The 21664-nt window shown below is 41.0% G+C and overlaps 2 protein-coding genes across 3 annotated transcripts; both read left to right on the top strand.

Annotated features, from left to right (window-relative positions):
- Window positions 1-852: 852 nt before the first annotated feature.
- On the top strand, window positions 853-6619 carry oacyl (O-acyltransferase like; the record flags this gene model as incomplete). The annotated part of the gene is made up of 15 exons (XM_079235197.1): window positions 853-1012; window positions 2643-2776; window positions 2867-2949; window positions 3027-3158; window positions 3266-3472; window positions 3622-3830; window positions 3922-4024; window positions 4127-4228; window positions 4327-4492; window positions 4574-4653; window positions 4762-4872; window positions 5006-5129; window positions 5300-5486; window positions 6260-6402; window positions 6515-6619. The coding sequence occupies 15 exons, from the start codon at window positions 853-855 to the stop codon at window positions 6617-6619; spliced, it is 2046 nt and encodes a 681-aa protein (XP_079091323.1).
- A 6651-nt stretch (window positions 6620-13270) lies between these two features.
- On the top strand, window positions 13271-21082 carry alpk2 (alpha-kinase 2). 2 transcript variants are annotated; one of them, XM_079235176.1, is made up of 10 exons: window positions 13271-14113; window positions 15466-16996; window positions 17105-17252; window positions 17978-18105; window positions 18200-18244; window positions 18340-18635; window positions 19257-19345; window positions 19461-19678; window positions 19768-19816; window positions 19905-21082. In XM_079235176.1, the coding sequence occupies exons 1-10, from the start codon at window positions 13319-13321 to the stop codon at window positions 20107-20109; spliced, it is 3504 nt and encodes a 1167-aa protein (XP_079091302.1). In that variant the 5' UTR covers window positions 13271-13318; the 3' UTR covers window positions 20110-21082. The 2 variants fall into 2 exon arrangements, with proteins under 2 accessions (XP_079091302.1, XP_079091301.1); XM_079235175.1 differs by having other exon boundaries at window positions 13272-14113; window positions 18337-18635.
- Window positions 21083-21664: the final 582 nt, after the last annotated feature.

Genomic DNA, 21664 nt, shown 5'->3' with positions numbered 1-21664 from the left:
TCTGCTATATCAACCTTATAAGGTGACAGTAGGTCAGTGTTGAGTTCACAGCTTGTTGTATTGCCCCATGACGCCTTAAAGTCAATGTATGCCGGTTTAACCAAAGTGTTGAATGGTATGGCAATTCTGTGTGGGAGAAGAATATAACACATTAAAAAACAATTTTTTTGAAATACGACAAAATCATTTAGTAAATTCATGTAATCTCTCCAGTTTCTTTTTGCCTGTTTTTACTTTGATGCTGTGCAATGAGATACATGTATTATTATTTTCTAGATACATAGTGAAAGTGTGTAGATTGTTTCCCTCACTGTTGTCTAGTAAAGTCATGGCATTGGTCTTTAGAACAAGGGCACCCTCTAGTGGCCATTGTTGATGTAGTTAAAGTACTACACTATTCTCCAATATTTTACCTTGAGACAAATGGTTCCAGTAACAACAAACTAAGACTGGGAGAAAATTAATAACATGGAGAGAAAGAAATGGAAAGAGGAAATACAATCTGATACTTTTGTAAAACATCTGTCGTTCCAAAGGTGACGATGGGAGTCACCCTACGCTGCCTTGCTTTTGCCGTCATTATTGTACTTGAATTCTAATTATGTTGATCCTGCGTGGTGGCAATAATCACAGCCTGCATCCTTTTTTTTGTTCACCTTTCATCCTCATGTAACCAAATCCTCTTCACACCTGACACAGAAAACCAGGTGAAGACGCTCTGCAGTTGTCAAAGCAGCTTTTCAATCCACCCCATGCAAGATGAATTTCACGCCATCTTTTTCCTGATGATGTGTCCCCTCCTATGTTATTTAAACACATTCTCCACTAAAAAGGTGCACTCAGTCTGAAAACATGGCCGTGGTTTGGGTGGCGTTCCTTCTGTTTGCAGCGTGTAGCAGTGTAGCGCTGGAAAATAAGCAGGCCTTCACTGTGTCTCAGAAATGTACAGAGGATACCAACACTTTCCTCTGGGAAATTAACCAGGACAGGCCAAAGGAATACGCGGTTTTCAGTAAGTGTTGCTGACTTTTGAAAGGCTTTTTCTTTCTGTGTGTTAATTTGTAGGGTCACTTGTGCATTTGCAATGTGTCTGGAGGGCAGTGGAGGTTCAGGTCCATGGAGTGGATCAGAAAACAAGTGAGATGTTTTTGAACAGGGACAATATGGGGTTTGTTGTACTGTATCACTCTAGTTCAATGCAACAAACCGGATAAGCGTTAAGACTTTAATAACAGACTTTTGTTCACAACAAAAAATGTGAATGCACGTGAACCAGAAAGATATACTGTCCTGCAAATATTCAATCTAGATATAAGAGTTAATGTTCACCTCAAAAAGGCATCATTGCATGAATTGAATACATCCCTTGCAGTCTTATACACAGTGTTTTATCTAGGTGTAGCCTACAAAAGTGCCCACGGAATTATATTATTCATGTTAACAAGGATAACAAAGTATTATTATTATTATTGTGGTGCAATTGCTTGTGGTTATGACAATGTCATAGTTTTGATTGTGTATTTTACATTATTCTCCCTTTTTAAAACATTGAATTGTTCCTAAATTGTCTCCTATTGGAACCTTTTAGTATTAGTATTTTGGTTATGAAAGTTGCTATATAACAACGTGTATTAACACAGCTTAAAACCAAAACAGGAATTAATTAATTCTCACAAAGAACTAGCAAGCCTTCTGCTCAGGCTTATTAAAACATTGAGCAACCAACAGGTGAATGAACAACTTGTGGATGAAACATTTTAGAAATTACAAAATTATAGTGTGAAGTTATATCCCTTCACACTATAATAACACACCAGCTTGAGTGTCAACAGGTAGAGAAAAAACAGACAGACTCACCGTTGAAGTCCTTCTTTCTTTCATGGGGACGAAGTCACCTTACACGTGCTGCTCAGATGACCATTTAGTTTGTTTGTTATTCGTTTTGATTACAGCTGCTAGTCTCGCAACCACACAGCTAGGTTATCTTGCAACACCGACAAAACAAACGCTAATATTAACGACACACTACTACTACTACACACAACTAAACACGTGTTCATTCCCAGTGTTACAGTGGCGACACAGTGACCGCGTCTGATTGTTAGACACTTTATAACCAAAGTCAACAATTTACACGCGGCCAGTGCTCGCCACACGTGAGGGTGCAACACCATGTTTGACCGTCAGCACACGGGGGGCGCTGTTTCACTCAATTAAAGCAACTAGATGGAAAAAATGAGGAAGACAACAAAGAAATATCTGTCATATATTTTTATTAAATAATACATAATATTTAAATAATATTTATTTGTTCAATTTCTATTTAAATGTGTACTAAAAACATGAAACACTCATTTACTTTTTTGAGATATATTTGGATTTACATTTTAGTCTTTTACATTGTATTTCAAAGTTGTGAAACTGCCACTGAAAACTGAATTTGTGTTGAATCGTATGACCTTCTTCCACTTAAATATATTGATAATAGTCACACAATTATATTGTCAATTATTGAATCTGTTAAATTAGGTTTTTGAAGAGTCACCAGTTTTGTAGAGGATCACTGTTCGGTTCTTTGCACTAAGTTGCTTTTGTGTGTGTGTGTGTGTGTTTTGTGGTTGTGCGTGTGTGTGCATTGTCAGTGTATGATGCATTTGGAAAGATGGGTAGCAATGTCAAAGGAGGTAACGCCAACCAGCCCGGCCTGCTGCAGCAGTGTCGCTCTGCACACGGTACTGCCTTCTCCGGAAAGTACTGCCAGGTGTTCCTCAGGCAGGTAAAACAAACAGCATAATTACACACAAGTTAAAATGTCATCCTGACAGTTGGCTTAGATTTTGAACAACAGGTGTTTATATCATTGTAGGAAAAAGTCCAATACTTTGTGGGTATTTGCGTTCCTGACTCCTGTGGAGAAGACGATGTGCAAATGCTTGTGGTGTACGGTCAGTGATTTTACGGACATTATCTTTCAGTCAATCCAATACTTGTTTTATGTTTGTGACTCGTTTTTTTTTAACAGGGAGACTTCAGCTGGGCCAAAATTCCCTTATTCCTCCTTTACCTCCCATCCTGGTCAATCATTCCACTCAGGAGATGATCATGACCCACTGCTTGTCCAACACCATTGCCCCTGATGCATCAGATGTCACCTGTCTGTCAGTATATAATTATCTTATATGCATGCATACTTTTAAGCTATGCAGGAAAACTGTCTTTTTACATCTCAAGTCTTCCCCTAAAACAGAAACCTTTCCTCCTGCAGGTTTGTGTGTTGTGTAATGGTAGCAATTCCTCTTGCGGCTACGCTGTTTACGGCTATAATAAGATGGCAACGGAACAGAGAGGTCAAGCCCACAGCGGAGTCTGCCAGTCTAAACACTGACCTCAACCTTTATAGGACCATGAAGACCAATGGCTCCTCCAGTAGCGATATTAATACAGGCACTTCAGAGGACAATAGCAATAGTAAGTATGTGTATTATGTGTTTATGTGTGAGTACATGTTCCACAAGATTTCCCTAAATAGTGTCCCAGATGACGCATCACAAGCATAATGCTGTTCTGTATTTGGACTATAAAATAGATGATGAATACAAATTGAACATCTTTCGTAGACAGAACCAGGCACACTCCGCGGTGTTTTCCTCAAGGCTGTGTGCAACGATGCCTTCAGGCGTTCTCTCTACAGACCACCAGGCAGGGCGTCTTTAGCACCTCCTCATCCGTCCCAGGAGGAGGCTACTCCTCCCTCAATGGCATCCGTGTCCTCAGCCTGTTGTGGATCATATGTGGACACTCGGCACAGTTCCCCGTAATAAACAACCTGGGTACGACAAGACGCACTGCCACTTGCTAATTCAGTCTGCAAGTGATGAACTCACATATATATTCTGACATATTGTGTTATCTCTTTTGCAGATAACTACAAAGACTGGAAGAAAACAGTTGAAAGCAACCCTCTGCATGTGCTTACTATCAGCGGGCCTGTTTTTCTGGCTGTGGACACATTTTTACTGCTAGGGTGAGAGTGAAATAACACAAAGTTTAAAAGCATTGTGTGCCTGTAAAAGTAAGAAAAAGTGAGTATTACGTTGTCAGTGATAAGAGTTTATTTGTGGTGTAGGGGTTTGCTTAGTGCGAGGTCTCTGCTGGGCTCCATCGACAGGGCTGAAGATAAACTGAGCCCCAGTTTGGTGGCCAGCTACCTCTTAAAGCGGATTAAAAGGTACGGTCTGATAATCTATGTGTCATTCTCTTGATTGTATGTGTGATCTAAAACCAGTAACACAAATGTGAATTATATTTGTCTTCCCATTGCTCCAGGATTCAACCACTGCATCTATTCATTATGTGTCTAACCATTGGCCTCATCTCGGTAATCCAGTGGGGACCCTACTGGTTCCCATTTATAGATACTATGATGGATTGCAAGACGTACTGGTGGGCTAACGTGCTGTTGATAAGCAATCTCCTCCCAGTCCATGAGATAGTAAGTTTAAATAATAATTCAGTCGCTCCAATTCTATTTTTGACTTATTTCCTAAAATGTGATTTCACAATGTCTCCTCAGTGTATTCCGTGGACTTGGTACCTGTCTCTGGACTTCCAGTGCTATGCTACCACTCCTCTGTTGGTCTATTTTTACAGACTGTATGTTATTTTTGTACTACCTTGGACAAATTCAATGTATGAATCCTGTCCACAGCTCACTGTAACAACTATAGTTCTAACCTGTTCATCCTGCCTGTGGTTCTGTAGAAACAGAGGAGTGTTTGTGGTTGTTGCTGGAGGCCTTCTGCTGATGACCACTGTGGCCAGTGCTGTAATAACTGCACTCCAGCAGCTGCCAGTCTTTCAGCCTTCTACACTGTAAGATTTAGTGAATGTGATCTCGTATTAACGCAAACAGCTGAGGAACCGAATGCATGACATGTGAAGTGACTGAGATGTCAATGTTTTACTATAATACAGTGAAATACAGTCTTTTTTTCCAATTTTGCAGAACATCGGAGAATTATGTTTTGTCTTACTATGTGAGACCGCACACAAGATATGGGCCATTTTTAATAGGAATCCTGACTGGAATATATTTAACAACAAAGAAAGATCGGCTGCTAAAACAAAAGGTGAGAACATCACTGCCAGAATCGCTCCACACATCGTATTCTTTTTGTAGAAATGTAAACACATCACACTATTTTTCTGATATAATCAAGCCGAACTGTATCAGTACATAATACAAGGGTCTAAGCTGCCATCACACTCACGTGCTTACCCTGTCTTGCTATTAATCCAGTGGCAAGCAGCACTTGGTTGGTTCTGCTGCCTGTCCGTCATGGCTACGGTGGTTTGGTTGGCCTACATCCTCAGGGAGACCCCGGCCCACCCATCTGTGCCACACGCCCTCTACCAGGGACTGCACAGGCCCTTCTGGGCTCTGGCTGTGACCTGGATCATCCTGGCCTGTGAGGAGGGTTACGGAGGTAAACCAAGAACCCAGTAGTCCAGAAATACCATTTAATATGCATCTTGACGAGCATTAAAGTATTTGTTCTGCATTTTGTAACTAGTGACTCGCTGATTAAGGATTTTTTACTTCATGGCATTTTCTTATGGGCCAAAATGGGACTACAAACTGCATTTTATTGCACAGACCTACTGCACAATGGCATTAAATATATAATTATATACATTAAAAATATGACCATGAGAAAAATATACAGTACAATTTGGACAATTTTGATCATTTACCACAAGCAATACTTAAAACAATCAATGTTTAACCCTCACCTACCACTTTACATTATTCAAGATCCAAAATTATTATTGTTATTATTATAATAATAAGAGTAATAGTAATAAGAACAACAATCATAATAATGACATACTAATCATAATAATATTGTATGCGATAGCGCTTAAAAAAGGTGCCCAAAGACACTTTATATGGCAAAAACAGCAACAGAAACAATTAAAGCAATAACAATAAGTAAAAATAAACAAATCACATAACAAATAAAAGCAATAACATTACATTGATAATTAAAACAATGAATCACAGATCAAAATCAGATTAAAATAGATGGGCTATGAGTGCATATGATTGAACAAATATGGATATAAATACAGTTGTAACATGTCTGTAAACTTCTTGTAAAGTGGCATGTGAGTAAAAGCTTGACCTTTCTACATAAAAGCAGAAATACATATTTAAAAAACCGATGCTACATTTTCTTCTGTGTTTCGTGCTCTCCAGGTTTCATCAAGAGCCTCTTGTCTTTGGGTTTCTGGGTCCCTCTTTCTAACATTAGCTTTGCCTGCTATCTAACACACCCTGTCTTCATCCTCCTCTACATCGGCTTGCAAGAGACCCCAATTCACTACACAGACATCAACTTCGTAAGTTAGCGCATTGCATTCAGCTCCATCGAGCCTGATGCTGAGATGTTTCAGTTTTACCTTTATTTGCGTGTGTGTCTATAATGTATCGCATGTCTCCTGTCTCCTTTAGATGTACCTGTTCCTCGGCCATCTGCTGCTCACGCTGGTGGTCAGCTATGTGTTTACCGTGCTGGTTGAGAAGCCATACCTCCTCCTAAAATGGAACAGTACATAAAAAGACAAGTGTTTATCCAGCTATGACCCATTATATATGTATTCTGTTTGCTTTATAGAAAATAAACCTGTTTGTTTTAAAAAAAAAAGAAGAAGCAGGAGGTTTTTTATAGTGATTGCTGATTATTTATGATTTGACAGTGAAGGCAGTATAGTTCAACAGTTTACATATCCTTGAAATGTCAAAAATGAAGGTCAAGATCAACTCATTCATCAAGCTTCACAGTGGTAATGGTGAATGTATTTGAGTTTTAATCTCCAGAACCATTAACGTCAACAAATCAGGAATCACGAGTTAGAGAGGAAGAAAAAAAACAAACATGATGTGATTTATTGTTTCTCCACATGGGCTAATCACGATTTTTGAAGTCATTAAAAGAGGAGGTTTCTAAGTTTAAGTTCTACCTCTTGCCAGGACACAACTATAATGTGACTGGCTTCCTCGTGACCAAAAGTGCATCATATTCCTAGGTCATCCTTCCCCTCCATCTGGAGGAAGACATCACAATAGCACGGGATATATTTCACTGCAGCTTCCATGGCAGTGAGTCAGAATTTACAAGCGACACTGACTCAGCTGATGAGCTCATTAAAAAGGTTTTCAGTTTCTTCTGACGCATTAACGGCCGACTACGTTTCCATTGTAGCGCTTGCGTTATGCGGGGCATGTACTCTGATGTACATTGCATTAAGTAGAGTAATGGGTCATGTACAGCCTGAAAGAAATACCTCGATACCTTCAGCAAATGATTACTATCTCTTCTGCTCACCCAGAAACTAACATTGTATGTGACGACCTCCACTGGGGTCATTTTGTTAAATGTACAGTTTCAGCATCCAATGTGCTTATTTAAATCATGTTTCATTTACTGGTTAAGTTAAGACTAAGCTATGTTTAGTGGTGGAAGATAAATGCCAAATATGGTTTGGCATTTCTCTCATAACGCTTTGGCTGTGAAAATGCATGTCTCAAATTTATCGTCGGCCTGCTGTGGCACCGTTGCCCTAATTGGTTCTGGAAAAGCTTTAGCAGCCAGACAAACAAACCGTGGCTGTGATGCGCACTATTCTCCACCTGGTCCTGGCAGGGAGTTCAGCGAAGGAGGGCAGACGCCAGGCTGAGGCCGACTGTGCGACAACATGGGGTAAAAATATACCTCGCTTTGGTAAGACGACTCTTCTCTCACCATGACGACAAGAGGCCGTGGGGCCACGTCCAATCCCGAACATGCTCAAGATGGTGTAACATGTCTCAGACTGTTTCACATTTTTAACGACACTGTTTAGGAGAAGGAAAATGAGTATGCTAATAGTTCAAGAACTACTGAGCATTGCTGAGATACTGGTATTCATGCTGTGGCCAGATACGTTGTACATTGTGTTATTCCATATACACATGTTTTTGCTGGTGTACCCAGCCGCAAAATACAGGAAGTGGTTATTTTTTAAATTTGTTAATTCATCTTTGTACTGATGTGTCCATCCGCCATCTTAACCCATCAGCTGTTTCTTGAAGATAAAGTGAATGTGTTTATTCTGAGAGGCACATCTATCCACACACATGCATTTATCTTTTAATAGCTGCATCATATCAAGCACGTACCGGATTAAAGTCGTGTCTAAGTGCTGCTTGGTGACTCAAATAATGTAATAGCCCGCCAGGTGACGTCACACATTATGAGAAAAGCTTAATTTTAATGGTTTAATCACATTGCTCTCCTTTATTTATTCTTTATTTACATTATTTCAACTTACAAGCAATAAAGCTGTCGTAAAAATATTTTTCCAGAAGACAGAAATCACAGTAATCTCAAATTGATACACATCATTATTATTATTAATATTACAAACCATTATTTACAACGTGGTGATTTTACAGCTGTAAAAGTATCCGTCCACAACTGTCACAGGAACGATGATGTAAGAGCCGTACATTCCTCTTGGTTATGAAACTGTCCATGTGTCATTATGAAAGAACATTTAGTGAGCGGTTTCCTGAAAGATGCAATTTGATAGTGAAACAACTTTGCATACGAGAGTAAACAACAGCAGGAAGAGAAATGAGCCGTGTTTAAAATAGGAGTGAAGCGTAACAACAGGCCGCTCTTGATTGTAAAAGGTTTGAAAAGTCATTATTTATACTCAAGTCTCCAGACACCTGAACAGCCTGCTACCTTGTCAAGTTGGTGCTCCACATTAAATGTGCGATGATTATCTGTTCGTTTAACATATGGCCGCAGATAGCCGCAGGTTAGCTTAGCTTACAATAAAGACTGCAAAAGGTGGAAAACAGCCTGGTTCTGTCCAAAGTAAAATAAAATAAAAAGAAGTCACCTACTTGCACTCAAGCTGACTAAATAACCACGTTTATCAGACTATTGCAGCATTGTAGTCCAACATTAGGAACCAGGATAATTGTTTCGTGCCTTTAAGTACAAACAACAGATTATAATGTTCCAATAAATTTGAATCATTGGACCATCAAATGATTAAAAACTGACCTGCCATCTATGTCATTAGGGATTTGTTTGTGTCCACTATAAGATGAGTCATTTGGATAAATGAGAGGCAAAGTCACATTTAATCAGCGTCAGACCACTGTGAGATAATTGACGACTAATAATTTTACATAAAAGCCAAGCAAAGTCTGTCCTCATTAGGGTTGTTTTGGCCACTCACAACAGCACAGTGTTGCTTTGCCAAAACAGTTAGAGGCACTTTGATGTTGCCAAAAATATATTTTGTTGTAGGTTTTCCCATGCAGGCTTAACTCCCAGCTGTAACTTTTTTTCCCAATTTATTTGCTTCTTCGCACCTATCTAAGTGAATAAAAGCTAAAAGGTTTCCCACACAAATTATAATTTACAAACCTTTCTACAAGGTGATAGTAACATTCAGGAAATTAATAGTGAGAGTGTTTTCTTATTTACTTAATTGGAAAAATAAACCTTTCAGAAAAAAACTAGCTTTAATGATTAATGTTGTATTAACCGCTTGTCTCTATTTCATTTCTTCTCTTCTAATAGTTTGAGTTGGGCAGACATACAGGATGTCTACTTGTAACAACATTAATACATTATTACCACAGTATGGGCTTGCTTAAAGTTTCTCATTATTTATCTCACTTGCCAGAGTCAAAGACTTCCTCTAATTAAATTTCAATAACACCCAAAAGTTTTTCGTTTAAAACAGCCTGTAAATATAGATATTGAGGGTTAATGTTTAAGATTACATGTCTTCAATATCAGGTAACTGACTTTGTACTTGCGGTGGACAACAGTTAAAAATAGACTCATACCCCGAGACGTCCGTCTCTCGCCTGAGCTCATACTCAGTCCTACATCACAGGTCTATATTCCCAACCGCAGAGCTATGGCAAGGGTACGTACTGCACGCATGGCTGAAAATCCCCCTCGCGGGCTGAGACAACGGGTTTATTGTTGCCTCGAGGAATGATTTATCACGTGTGATTCAGCTGTGAGGTAACAACCTGTTAGACATTAGCTTGTGGTTTCCTTTGGGAAAAGTAAATGTCAGTTGTTGCACTGCTTCGTCTCACACACTGCTGACAGGTTGACACACACTCTCCTGCGTTGCATGACACATATGATGCACTTTGTCAAGCATCAGGATTCATTCCATAAAGTGATTCACAAGTGTGTTGAATATTTGTTCATTTCTCTGCTCATTTGTAGCCATCAGTGGGATGTTTTGAGGCAGCACGTGTTATTATTATTTTCAAAACTGTGTTCCTAATTCAAGTCGCTCGCATACAGAAGCTTTTAAGATGCAGCGGGCTCTTGAGGGTGTTGTGTGACCGAGGATGGAGCTATTTTGGCACACGCATTCAAGATGAAATCAAATTACACTTTCCTGCTCTCAGTCATGCAGGTGCTGACAGCTTTATCATTTCTTTATGTCGTTAGAGATCAAGTCTTATCTAATCCACTAATTAACCACACCACGACAACATTGATTTCTAATTGACCTACGCCTTCCATGTTCTTCTAAAAGTGGGTTTCAACTCAGATATATGGGACTATTAATATGCTTGCCATAATTCAATCTAAATATGGAATCAGTGTAGTCAATGTAATTGTGGCAAATCAAACCGATTGCAGTGATTTAAGGAAAGCGATCTTTAATATTAGGATTTTGTTCCTGTTTTAATGTGTTTTTCAGCTTGAAATGTGAGAATTCTATTTATATTCAAGGTGTTTGTCAATAGACTATCTAAAGTTAGGGTCTCTACCAATACATCAGGCTTGAGTTCTGGGCTAGGTGTCCTTCACTGCAGCAGGAATGTCACAAATGCAGGTCATGGGTGAAGATGTGCTGGTATTTTTCCAGTGTCTGTGCCACTTGTTTTCCTCCTGCAATCTTGTATATCAGAGTCCATGTTTTGAAGGTTCCCCTTTCAACACTTCATAGCAGGCCTCTATGTCAGGTTGCCAGTAGTGGGCAACAGCTATGCTTTTACAGTCACCTTAAGTCTCTAAATAAATGCAAATTTAATCTAAAAAATAACAAACGAAAAATCCCCGGTGTTATTCATCATTTAAGATGGAAATTCCTCCAATTTGACAACTACTTCAAAACCCTTTATTCAAAATGTCTTTTAACTAATTATTGGTTTGGAATATCATGACTAGTGAGAGCATTAGCAACAGTGATACACATCCATAGACTGTAGCTTTCATATTTCATACATGGCATTAATTACAGCTGAATGTGTGCATAAATGTAGCAAATTGTCTTGAGAATCTTAAACCACAAAGACCTGAAATGCAAAATAAAGTGTTGTTTATACCATTTACATTAAACAACCTTTATGTCTGGATACTTTTTTGTATTTTCAATTTAGCACCAAGATAAGAGAAGTGGAATCATCCCTACTTTGACAGCAAACAAGCTGAAACTGGAGATCCTACCTATTTCTTACCTTTGAACTAATGAGTGATACCAGTGCTCTTTAACAAGTCTCTATATGTAACTACTTGCAGCTCTAAGGGCTTGTGACTCAATATTCCTGTGCTTTTACTATTTTACAAATAGCTAATAGTTAGTGAACAGGATTGTGTAAAAGATCACTTTCCAATGAATCCTTTACTGTATATTGCACAACGCACATATTAGTGTATATCATTATATATTGATAATAAAGACAACGCATAATTTACTTGTACAAGAAAATAGAATTAGAGAGTGTAGTGTGCAGCTGGTATCAACACAGCAGCCACACACCAGATGTTGTTATCAGCTTTAAAGTAAGAAAAGTTCCCTGTTGATAAGGTATGTCAAGTGTCCTTTAAAAGCTTCCAAAATAGATGCAACACTTCATTTAAAGTGGCATCTCCTGCAACTAAGATAAACAGCTCGAAGGAGATAGTGGGCCTTACTTCACATACTTTAGATCAGGGAGGTTCATAAACACAAGATCCTCAGGTCAGAGATTATTTAACTCTCTGACTTCATTTTGCAGGGACTGAATCTGAGGTTCGAAGGATATCGCTGGACCGAGGCGAGGAAATGACACCAGAAAAGCAGACACAAACAATCTGGGCGGAGAACTTATTGCAATTTTTTCCCAAAACTTGGCCCAAGTCTTTCTGCTGACACTATCATCCTGCAGCACAACTAGAAGTCCCGAAGGATCCCTCACTCCTTTGCACGGATGAACAAACGGCCACCACCAGCTCTTACGGACAAACGGATTTAGACTTTCTCTCTTTTGAAAAGTCCCAAAGAAAACATGCTGTCTGCACATGAGACAGGAGCAGAGTCAGACCTCTCAGACCTCAAAGACAAATCCACTGGGCCTTCATCAAATGTTTCCAAATGCCTCGCTCATGAGAGAAGCACCGAATCAGACGGCCTGAAGCCTTCATCATCATCCAGCTATAATATGTCGGAGCGTTTGTCACTTTGCTCCCAGCCTGCACCAAAGAATGATGATTTCAGGGTTTGTAGCAATTTTGGCTCATCAGAACCTGTATTACCTCGTTTACCTCACTTCTCTCATGACCTTATTTCCACTCTATCTGAATCTTTTTCAGAGTTTCACGTTAAACAAGAACCAGCGCTCTCCTTTTCTCTCATACAAGTAGATAGTACATCTCAATCTTTTGGGGCCATGACATCAGAATCAGAATGTTCGATGGAGCCGTCTGTCACTGAGCCTTTCTCCAGCTCTGAACACACTCATCTCTTAAGGTCGTTTTCACACAAGTCGGATAGTTTAGAGAGTGATACCGCTATAGCCCCTGTGTCAGACCTTTACATCTATGAAAGTGAGACACAGGACTTCCTCCTGAGCTCTCACGTAGATCCCCAGGATTTTCAAAGTCCGGAATACCAGCCGGGGGAAGCAGGGGAAAAAAACTCTGACTGCGATACACATTTCCTGATGTGTGATTCAGACAACGTGGTGACACGATGTCATCGCAGCTCCAGTGAGGAAGGAGCTACGGTTGACTGTGAGTCAGATGTGAGCAAACATGCAAGGCCACCTGCTGTGGATGCCTGTGGGGCCGGCTCAATGTTGGTAAATGATGGGAGGCGAGGGAATGCAGAGGCCATGGATTTAACCCCCCAAGCACAGCAAAGTAATAGCCCTATCGAGCTGTGGCTGGATGCATGCCAGTATCTGGCAGGTGAGGATACAGAAGACTGGAAGGTTTTGGACAAGACAAGATATTCTATGACGCAAGGAGGGCTCGCCAATCAATTGTCTTTTCCCCCAATAGAGACACAAGTGTCAGGTTACAACCTTGATGGCGGCGACGGGATTGGCTGGTCCAGCGATGACACCAGAGGTTGGGGGCCACCGGTTGAGAGGTGGTCATCAGTGGACAGCTGGGCAAGTGCACTCTCAGACTGGACTGGGATTATCGCGGCTCCACCAGCGGATTTCACGGCTGCCTTCACAGAGATTGGGGCCGAGATAGATGCTCTGACACAGGCACTAGCAGAGGTTAAAACTCATTTAGGAACTGAGACGCCCATAGAGGGAAAGGGTCAAGAGCCAGCAGTGCGGGTACAATCGCAGCCACCCATGGGTGTCCAGGATCGGCCTTTAGAGGCGCAAAACCTCCCAGAGAGCTCCATCCTCTGTCTCTCTTTGGGCCTCGAAGCTGCAGGACCTGAGCTCCGAGACAGAGAGGGCTCCCAGAGCGTTGAATCGTTGTGTGATTCAACAGCTACGGCACAAGAAGAAAAGGAGTCGGAAGAAATCCAGAGCAACCAGGCGGAGCACTCCACACACCAGCACTCATCTATGGGATCATCCGGTGATATGGTGGCCTCTCCTGGAGAACACGGTGTAGGTGTGATCCCTGTATTTACTTCTTCTGCTGATCTGAACCCTTCTCACTTTGAGAGATTTTTCGAGTCAGACTTTTTCATCGGCAGTGAAGAAGATCAAATCGTACTGAATATAACAGAGGATACAGATTTGAAGGGACAAAATACACCTGGAGATCTGATGATTGAGATGGTAAGATGGCTTACTTATATATATATATATATATATATATATATATATATATATATATATATATATATATACATATATATATATATATATATATATATATATATATATATATTTATAGTCGTTATAATAACGTACAATTAAGGGGGGAAACTTGCGCTCTGCTTTATATGAAAAGCATGAACTATGAGGTATGTTTGTTTTCCTGTTTGTCGGCTCAGACACTGAGCCTCTCCACACACTCTCAAACACACACCGCGTTCACTGAAGTATGTGGCAGACAGACAGATTGAGCAGTGGAAAGATTCACCCTTTATGCTCGAGAGAAACACAAGCAATCACCTTCACATCAGTCGAACGGGGCCAACAGATAAATCAGTCATGCACTTTGGAAACATGGCCAGAACGTTAAGAGACATTCCCGCTCCTGCCCTTGTCAGTGTTGTCATACCTACAGTATTGATGGAAAGTCAGCAGGTACTTAGTGTACTTCTAAGAGAGAAATCCACGTACGAGACTCATGAGTATTGTCACCTTACTTTGGATTGGAGCCACTCATTTTGCACCCATGCAGGACTCTCATCCAGTCTTGATTCTGTATTAGTGGATAAGTCCTTTGGCTCCCATCTCAAAGACTGACAGCTGTGTGCGCTGAAGGAAATGGGAGTGCATGAGAGGAAAACTTCAGATGGACAGAAATGGCATCTAATAATAGCAGGCAGTTCAATGATAATAGCATGCATCCATGGCGTGTCAGGGGGGAGAGGTGAGAGGAGAGCACAGCTGAGGAATGAAACATGACCCTCCCTCTCTCTCCCTCTCTCTTTCTCTCTCTCTCTCTCTCTCTCTCTCTCTCTTTACGTACACACCCTTTAACACACCCATTCCCACCGCATCTCCTTTAAAAACACAGGATCAGGACGCCGACAGGTCCGTTGGTCTAGGCGACTGCTTTTGATTGGCTAAGGTGCGCACGGCATAGCTGAAGCTCCTGTCTATAACAGCGACTGTGTAGATTTCAGTTGCATACAGGACATATGGACTGTGGGAGTGGAAATAGAAGCATGGTGTTTCATAACCGTCTGCTTTGTTGTTCTATAGAAAGGTATGTGTTGATCCAATCTGAATGTTGTGTTTTTGTAACGTTGATCTGCATGATCTTCCTTTAAAATAAGTACCTGATTAATGCTATTGATGACAGTACTTTAACAGTATTACATGCTATTATGCTACTTGTTACTATACTATCAGGCAGTCTTATACTTAAGCGCCTGGGGTTTTGATTGTATATCTGAGTCTCAGCAATATAAAACGACCTCACATCTTTATTGTCATTTGTCCATTTTCCTTTCCAGCCCTTTGGAGATAAAGTGTGTGAAGTGACAGAGGAACACCGTGTCTCCCAGCTGCGCTCGTTAACTGAGCAGGAAGTCAAAAGGAGCCGTGGGTCAGCTGAGGTCAACCGTGAAGGAACCGAACCTCCGACCGAGCTTCATTTACACAACACACACGCTCCGACAAACTCACACGTGCCAGGTGTGCACAAACAACCTGGCTTACATATCAATGTTCACACACACGTGTCGTCGTCTGACACTCTACCAGACCTTGACGGAGCACGTCAGGTGGAGCCACAGCGGGGGAACCTTGAGTTTATTATGCCCTTAGCCCCTCTTGGTAATTTAGCTCTGAGCTCCCTCGTCTGTCGGACGAACAGAAGTTTGGAAGGAGATCAAACATGTCCCAAAAGGTCTCTCAATGACAACAGAGACCCCGGTTGTGATCACATTCAAACCCGCGCTCTCTGGCCAACCGTGGAGGGAATTACTGATGTCAAATCCTTGGAAGGTGATGAATTGATTCATAAAAAGGGAAATACAAGAAAGTCTGCTGTGAAGTCTTCACCAGAGGCACAACTGAACTTGATCAGAAAAACAACAATTGAAGAGATTCATGACCTCAGTAGAGAACTATCAAACTTGGCCGATGTCCCTGCAGATTATTTCATCGTGTCAGAGAAGAACCGCGTTGCATTCATCACTTTAGATTTAAATGACCCATTTGTCTCCAGGTCTGCGAAACCCATCGCCAAAGGCATACAATCTGAGCTGAATCTGAAAACCGCCGAAAAGATGCCGCACAAAACACACAAATCCACCTCGGAGAGCAAAGCACGCTCTAAAAAGGACAAAACATCTGGTTATCATGGCGTACAAGCTTGTAAGAAACAGGAGGGTTTCTCTCATCATGTCTCAGCCCAGCAGGTCTGCAAACAGCAAGAAACTCATCCTCTTACTGCGGAGAATCACACCAGTGAGAACACTCAAGTCGGGCTTTTGGAAAAGGAGGCTAAACTGGTGATTGAGACTGGCTTGGCAAATGAGAGGGCTCCGAGCAAGCCACATGGCAAGAAGAAAAAGAAACACACTCCGAATGCAACAGGAGTGAAAAGTGCAGCGGAGCCTCTGGTGGAAGTGGAGAACGGAGCAAAACCAAAGACTGCAAAAGGAAGGATCGACATGTTTGAGGCCAAGCTGGGCGCTAAAGCTGGGAAAGCTCAAAAGGACAGTGACCAGTCAGATGAGAGAAAGTTACAGAAACCGGAGGGTAAAACTAAAGCTTCCCAGGGAGAACTGCCTCCACGTCATGCAGATCAGAAAGACCACCAACCTAAAAAGTTCCCCAGTCCTTTGAACGATGATATTATTAAAAGACGACGGCTGTCAGAAGATAAGTTTGGGAAGACTGTCAGTATATTAGAGTCTAAACTATCAAAGCCAGACGTTTCTATCCAGACAAAGGGAGAGGAGCCCAAGGTCGATACCGTGGCAACTCGCAAGAAGGCGTACAGTGAAGTGGTCAAACTGAAAATCCCACCAAAGGAAGGTAATTGATATGCCTTAAACTATTCATCTATGACAGATTATAAGCACATGCTCTCCTGCATGATGTAAACGCCTCATAATTAATGAAAGCATGTGACAATGTCGGCAGAACCCAAGGTGGTGCAGCCTATCCAGGCGGCCTTAGTGAGCGGGGATCCCCAGAGTCTGTGCCTGTGGTGTCAGTTTGCGGCCGTCTCCTCCCAACACACCATCACCTGGAGCAGAGGGGGCCCGGTCCTGTCCGAGAGCAAGAGAAGGTATTTAGTTTCATTTTACAGGATTTTTAATATGTGTTTTGCTCAAAGTTATATACCCTCATCTTTACATCTTTATAACTCAGCTTCACACCCCAATGTACCAACTAGTCTTCTAGTTGAACAATCATTTAACCATTAATCTATTTTTAGCTAAATATTTCAACTGTTAAACCTTTTAGCTCATTATTAAAAACAAATTAATTTGGCTAGTTCAATTGTTTATCTACTACGTTTTTTTCAAAAACACTGATGAGGAGGCAACAGGTGGTGTTTAATGATTTAATGACAAAAAAATAAATGTACAGGACAGACAGACAGACAGACAACAGAGGCAAATACAAAAAACAAACCAGAGATACAGAAACACTTAAACTAACTTATCAGACTTGAAACAGAGGAAACACACAGACTAAATCCAGGAGGAGGGCAGTTGATTGGACACAGGTGCAACAAATCAGGGCGGGAACGATAATCACGAAGGCGGGAAAACACACAAAGACAGGAAGTAAAACCAAACATGACACACGTAAAACCACAAAGCCAGAAGAGAAACCCTCGAGTTAACTTATCACACAAAAGCAAAGACATAAAAAAGAAGATATAAAACATTATAATCCTAGAAACACTCTATTTTGACCAAAGGCGTAGGAAGGATCCTGGAATGTGTATAATTAAATGTTACAGTGATCCAATACCCTTTTGTGACACTGTACCTCTCTCCGAAGTGCAGGGGATGAAAGCAGAGCGTCACTGAGCATCTCCAATGCTTCTCACAAAGACTTGGGAAAGTACCAGTGTCAGCTCACCAGTTTACATGGATCAGTTACCCTGGACTACCTGCTCACATATGAAGGTATATACATTATTTAACTATTTACAACATAAATGTTTTTTAAATGTGACAAACAAAAAATAAAAATGCATTTCTTTTTTTGACCGTTTTACAGTTCTCAGTGAGATTGTTATCCCTCCTCCTCCGCAAACAATCAGATGTAAGTGTTGATCTAATTTTAACATTTTACACAGTTAAGCTTGAATTGGATTTTGACAGATCACATTATTATAATTTTTTTTAAATCTCCAGCAGCCCCTGTAGAAGTAGGAAGTGAAGAAGAGGACGTCCACTGCTCCAAGCTGATTTTCAAGGAGGATTTCCTGTCTAACCAACACTTTGGAGAGAACCAAGCCGCCAGCATCATCACTGAGAAGGTTCATTTTGGGGAGGGGATGCACCGGCGGGCTTTCCGGACCCAGATGCAGACTGGTCAGATGTCGCTGATACTACCCGGACACTCCTGTGTGCTCAAAGTACACACTTCTATCAGCTACGGGACAAAGAACACCGATGAGCTTGTTCAGAAGAACTTCAGCTTGGCTGTCGAGGTAAGAGTCCAACAGTCCTCCATAGCTCAAAGTAGGAATATGTGCATGGACACCACTTAGTTTGGGAACCAAGCAACTCATTACCTGCCACAACATACTTCCACCTCCACAACATGTTGGCAATGGAATGAAATAATTTGAGATTTTGTGATGAGCCATTCCAACTTTTGTCCGGAAATACCTCATGAAAGGCTTTTGTGGAATTTATTTTGCACAAATAATATAAAATACACATCAGTGGTTTGATTAAAAAAAAAGTATATCTTGTATTGCATTACATTTAATTTATCGTTTAAAAATATATATTTGTAGGGGTTAATGCAAACCAAGTGCAACTAAAATGTGTTTGCACAGAAAACCGTAAGTGCCCCAAAATATACATGACATATAAAAGGTGACACTTTGGGCCACCTATGTTTTCATACCTAAATTATCCAGTTATTATTTAAGCTTTTAATTAACAAAAACTGCAGCAAACCCAATCTATTAGCAAAGCTTTTATGAGATGTCTTTTATTTCTAGCCCTCAAAAGCATTACCGGCTTAGATGACATTATTATTGTGTGCAGAGATCTTCCCATAGAGAAGGTAAGTGTATCGTAATTGAGCTTTTGCTCTGCAGGAGTGCCATGTCCAGAACACAGCCAGAGAGTACATCAAGGGGTACACCACTGCAGCGCAGTCTGTTGAAGCCTTCGGAGAGATCCCAGAGTAAGTGAAAACACATGACAAGTTGTAAACAACACAACTCTCTGCCTTTTTATAGTATTGCAGAACCATGTGAGATACTCAACGCTCGAGGCCTTTTGTTTCGTGCTTCCACCAGGATCATTCCCATCTACTTGGTTCACCGTCCATCCAATGACATCCCGTATGCCACATTGGAGGAGGAGCTGATTGGAGACTTTGTCAAGTATTCGGTGAAGGACGGCAAAGAAATCAACCTGAAGAGACGCGACTCGGAGGCGGGACAGAAATGTTGTGCTTTCCAGCACTGGGTCTATCATAAGACTGAGGGCAACCTGCTGGTTACTGACATGCAAGGTTAGCGGATAAAATGTATATATTTTGAATAATGTGCAAGTAAAAAAAGAGTATCGTGCTTTAAATTGCTGTTTCCTTGTGGTTCTTAGGAGTGGGAATGAGGCTTACTGATGTGGGAATAGCCACCTGTAAGAAAGGGTGTGTATTTATTTGTTTGACACAAACAAGAGATGCACATTGGTTGATACATGCAAACTGATGCATTCATATTTTATTTATTTTTCAGATACAAGGGATTCAAAGGAAACTGTGCCACCTCCTTCATTGAGCAGTTCAAAGCGTTGCACCAGTGCAACATGTACTGTGAGATCCTGGACCTCAAATCCTTGCAGCCCAAACCTAAAAAGCCTGCTCCGAAACCCAAAGCACAGCCCTCTGCTGCAGCAGCCAAGAAGAAAACATTTGGGCCAACAGTGAAGAGCAAGTCATAATCAGAGAAGAATCTTGGACTTTTATTTTTTTATTTAGGGTTTTAGGTGATTTGCTTCACTCACGTTGAACCTTGTCATGCAGAGTTCGACCCGTCAAAGAGGAATAAAAAGGTGTCTGTTGTTTTGGGCTGCAGAAGGACAGATGCTGCAGAGGACGGATGTATTTGACTCTGAAGAAAGCGATCGTTAACCAGCGACTGTTGCTTCTTCAGAGGTTTTGCTTCATTTCATGTTGAACATTTGAGCAATATATGTTATTTCAATGAGATGGTTTCTGTATATGAGTGTATTTATCATTGGGGGGCACTTTATTTTACGAATTTTTGGAAAACTGTGACATATTTAACAAACACTTGAAAGCGATGATGTTGGTGGTGAGTTTTTGGAAAGTGTTGGAACTGTGACGTCTTAGAGATTGCTTTATTGATGAGGCGTGATGATTTTTCTTTACAGATAAATTAATTTTTTTCTACTTTGGTGATGTTTTCAAACAATTAGTTCATTAAATTAATGAACTTGTTAATTGATTGATTAGCAGAAAATATATTTATTTATTTTATTTAATGTTCCACCATCAAAATGTTTGTTCATTTAGTAAAAGCGACTGATTCTGGATAAGCTCATATTTATATTGTAGAAACAACAAAAAACATCTTGTACACATAAAGCTTGTGTAAAGTATGCATTTGAATGTATTCACTGAAAGGTGAAGATTTATTGATTCATCATTTTATTGTCTGGTGCATACTGCTTGTAAATATTGTATTTCAAGGATCTTTACTGTAAAACTAAACATAAACCTGACACCCAGAATACTAACATACACATTACCGAGTAACATACCAGCAATTCATCGGCAGTTTCTGTAATAACCATCTCTGTGTGTCTTTGCTTTTTAAATCCCTTTTACTAAGGCCAGTGTGTAGACAGCACACAGTAGATATTTGTTATTAAAAAGTTGTTACTGGTTCAAGATGCATTCTGATTTATTTTTAATGAAGTTAAATCAACTCACATGTCCTGTAATACGACCTATGACCTACAGGTCTGAGGGATGTGTCTAATGTACATGTGCAGATATCTGCCTGCCTTCGTGCATGCGGCTGGGTTTGCAGGTGTTCATAAAACGTGGACATCATGTCTTATTTAATTCCTAAATGTCACTCTATAGCAGTGGTTCCCAAAGTGGGGGTCGCGACCCCTAGGGGGGCGCAGTGGTACCACAGGGGGGTCGCGGCTTCATCACCAACCCACACACACAGACGCACACATAAACCGGTAAAACAATATAAAATAACCGACGTGACATGCACTGTGTTCCAACCACGCCACCAGAGCGGCTCATGTCACAGACCGACTGTGGCAAAACCAGCGAGAGCGAGAGCGAGCGCGCGCCCGAGAGAGCGAGCGCGCGCCCGAGCGAGAGAGCGCGAACGAGCGAGAGAGCGCGAACGAGCGAGGGAGAGAGAGAGTGAGGGAGCGCGAACGAGAGAGAGACGCACAGCGACACAGAGCGAGAAAGATACGGAGCGACAGAGAAAGATAAAGATAAGAG

Source organism: Taurulus bubalis (assembly GCF_910589615.1).
Source record: "Taurulus bubalis genome assembly, chromosome: 19".
Classification (NCBI taxonomy): domain Eukaryota; kingdom Metazoa; phylum Chordata; class Actinopteri; order Perciformes; family Cottidae; genus Taurulus; species Taurulus bubalis.
This window is presented reverse-complemented; position numbering and strand designations above follow the sequence as displayed.

What these genes read in the sequence shown, in the direction of transcription:
- alpk2 (XM_079235175.1), top strand. Translation starts at nt 13,319, where the DNA reads ATGACGCAAGGAGGGCTCGCCAATCAATTGTCTTTTCCCCCAATAGAG. An exon ending in GCCTTCGGAGAGATCCCAGA is followed by an intron (nt 19,346 to 19,460) that starts GTAAGTGAAAAC and finishes TGCTTCCACCAG; the next exon opens with GATCATTCCCATCTACTTGG. An exon ending in GCTGGTTACTGACATGCAAG is followed by an intron (nt 19,679 to 19,767) that starts GTTAGCGGATAA and finishes TGTGGTTCTTAG; the next exon opens with GAGTGGGAATGAGGCTTACT.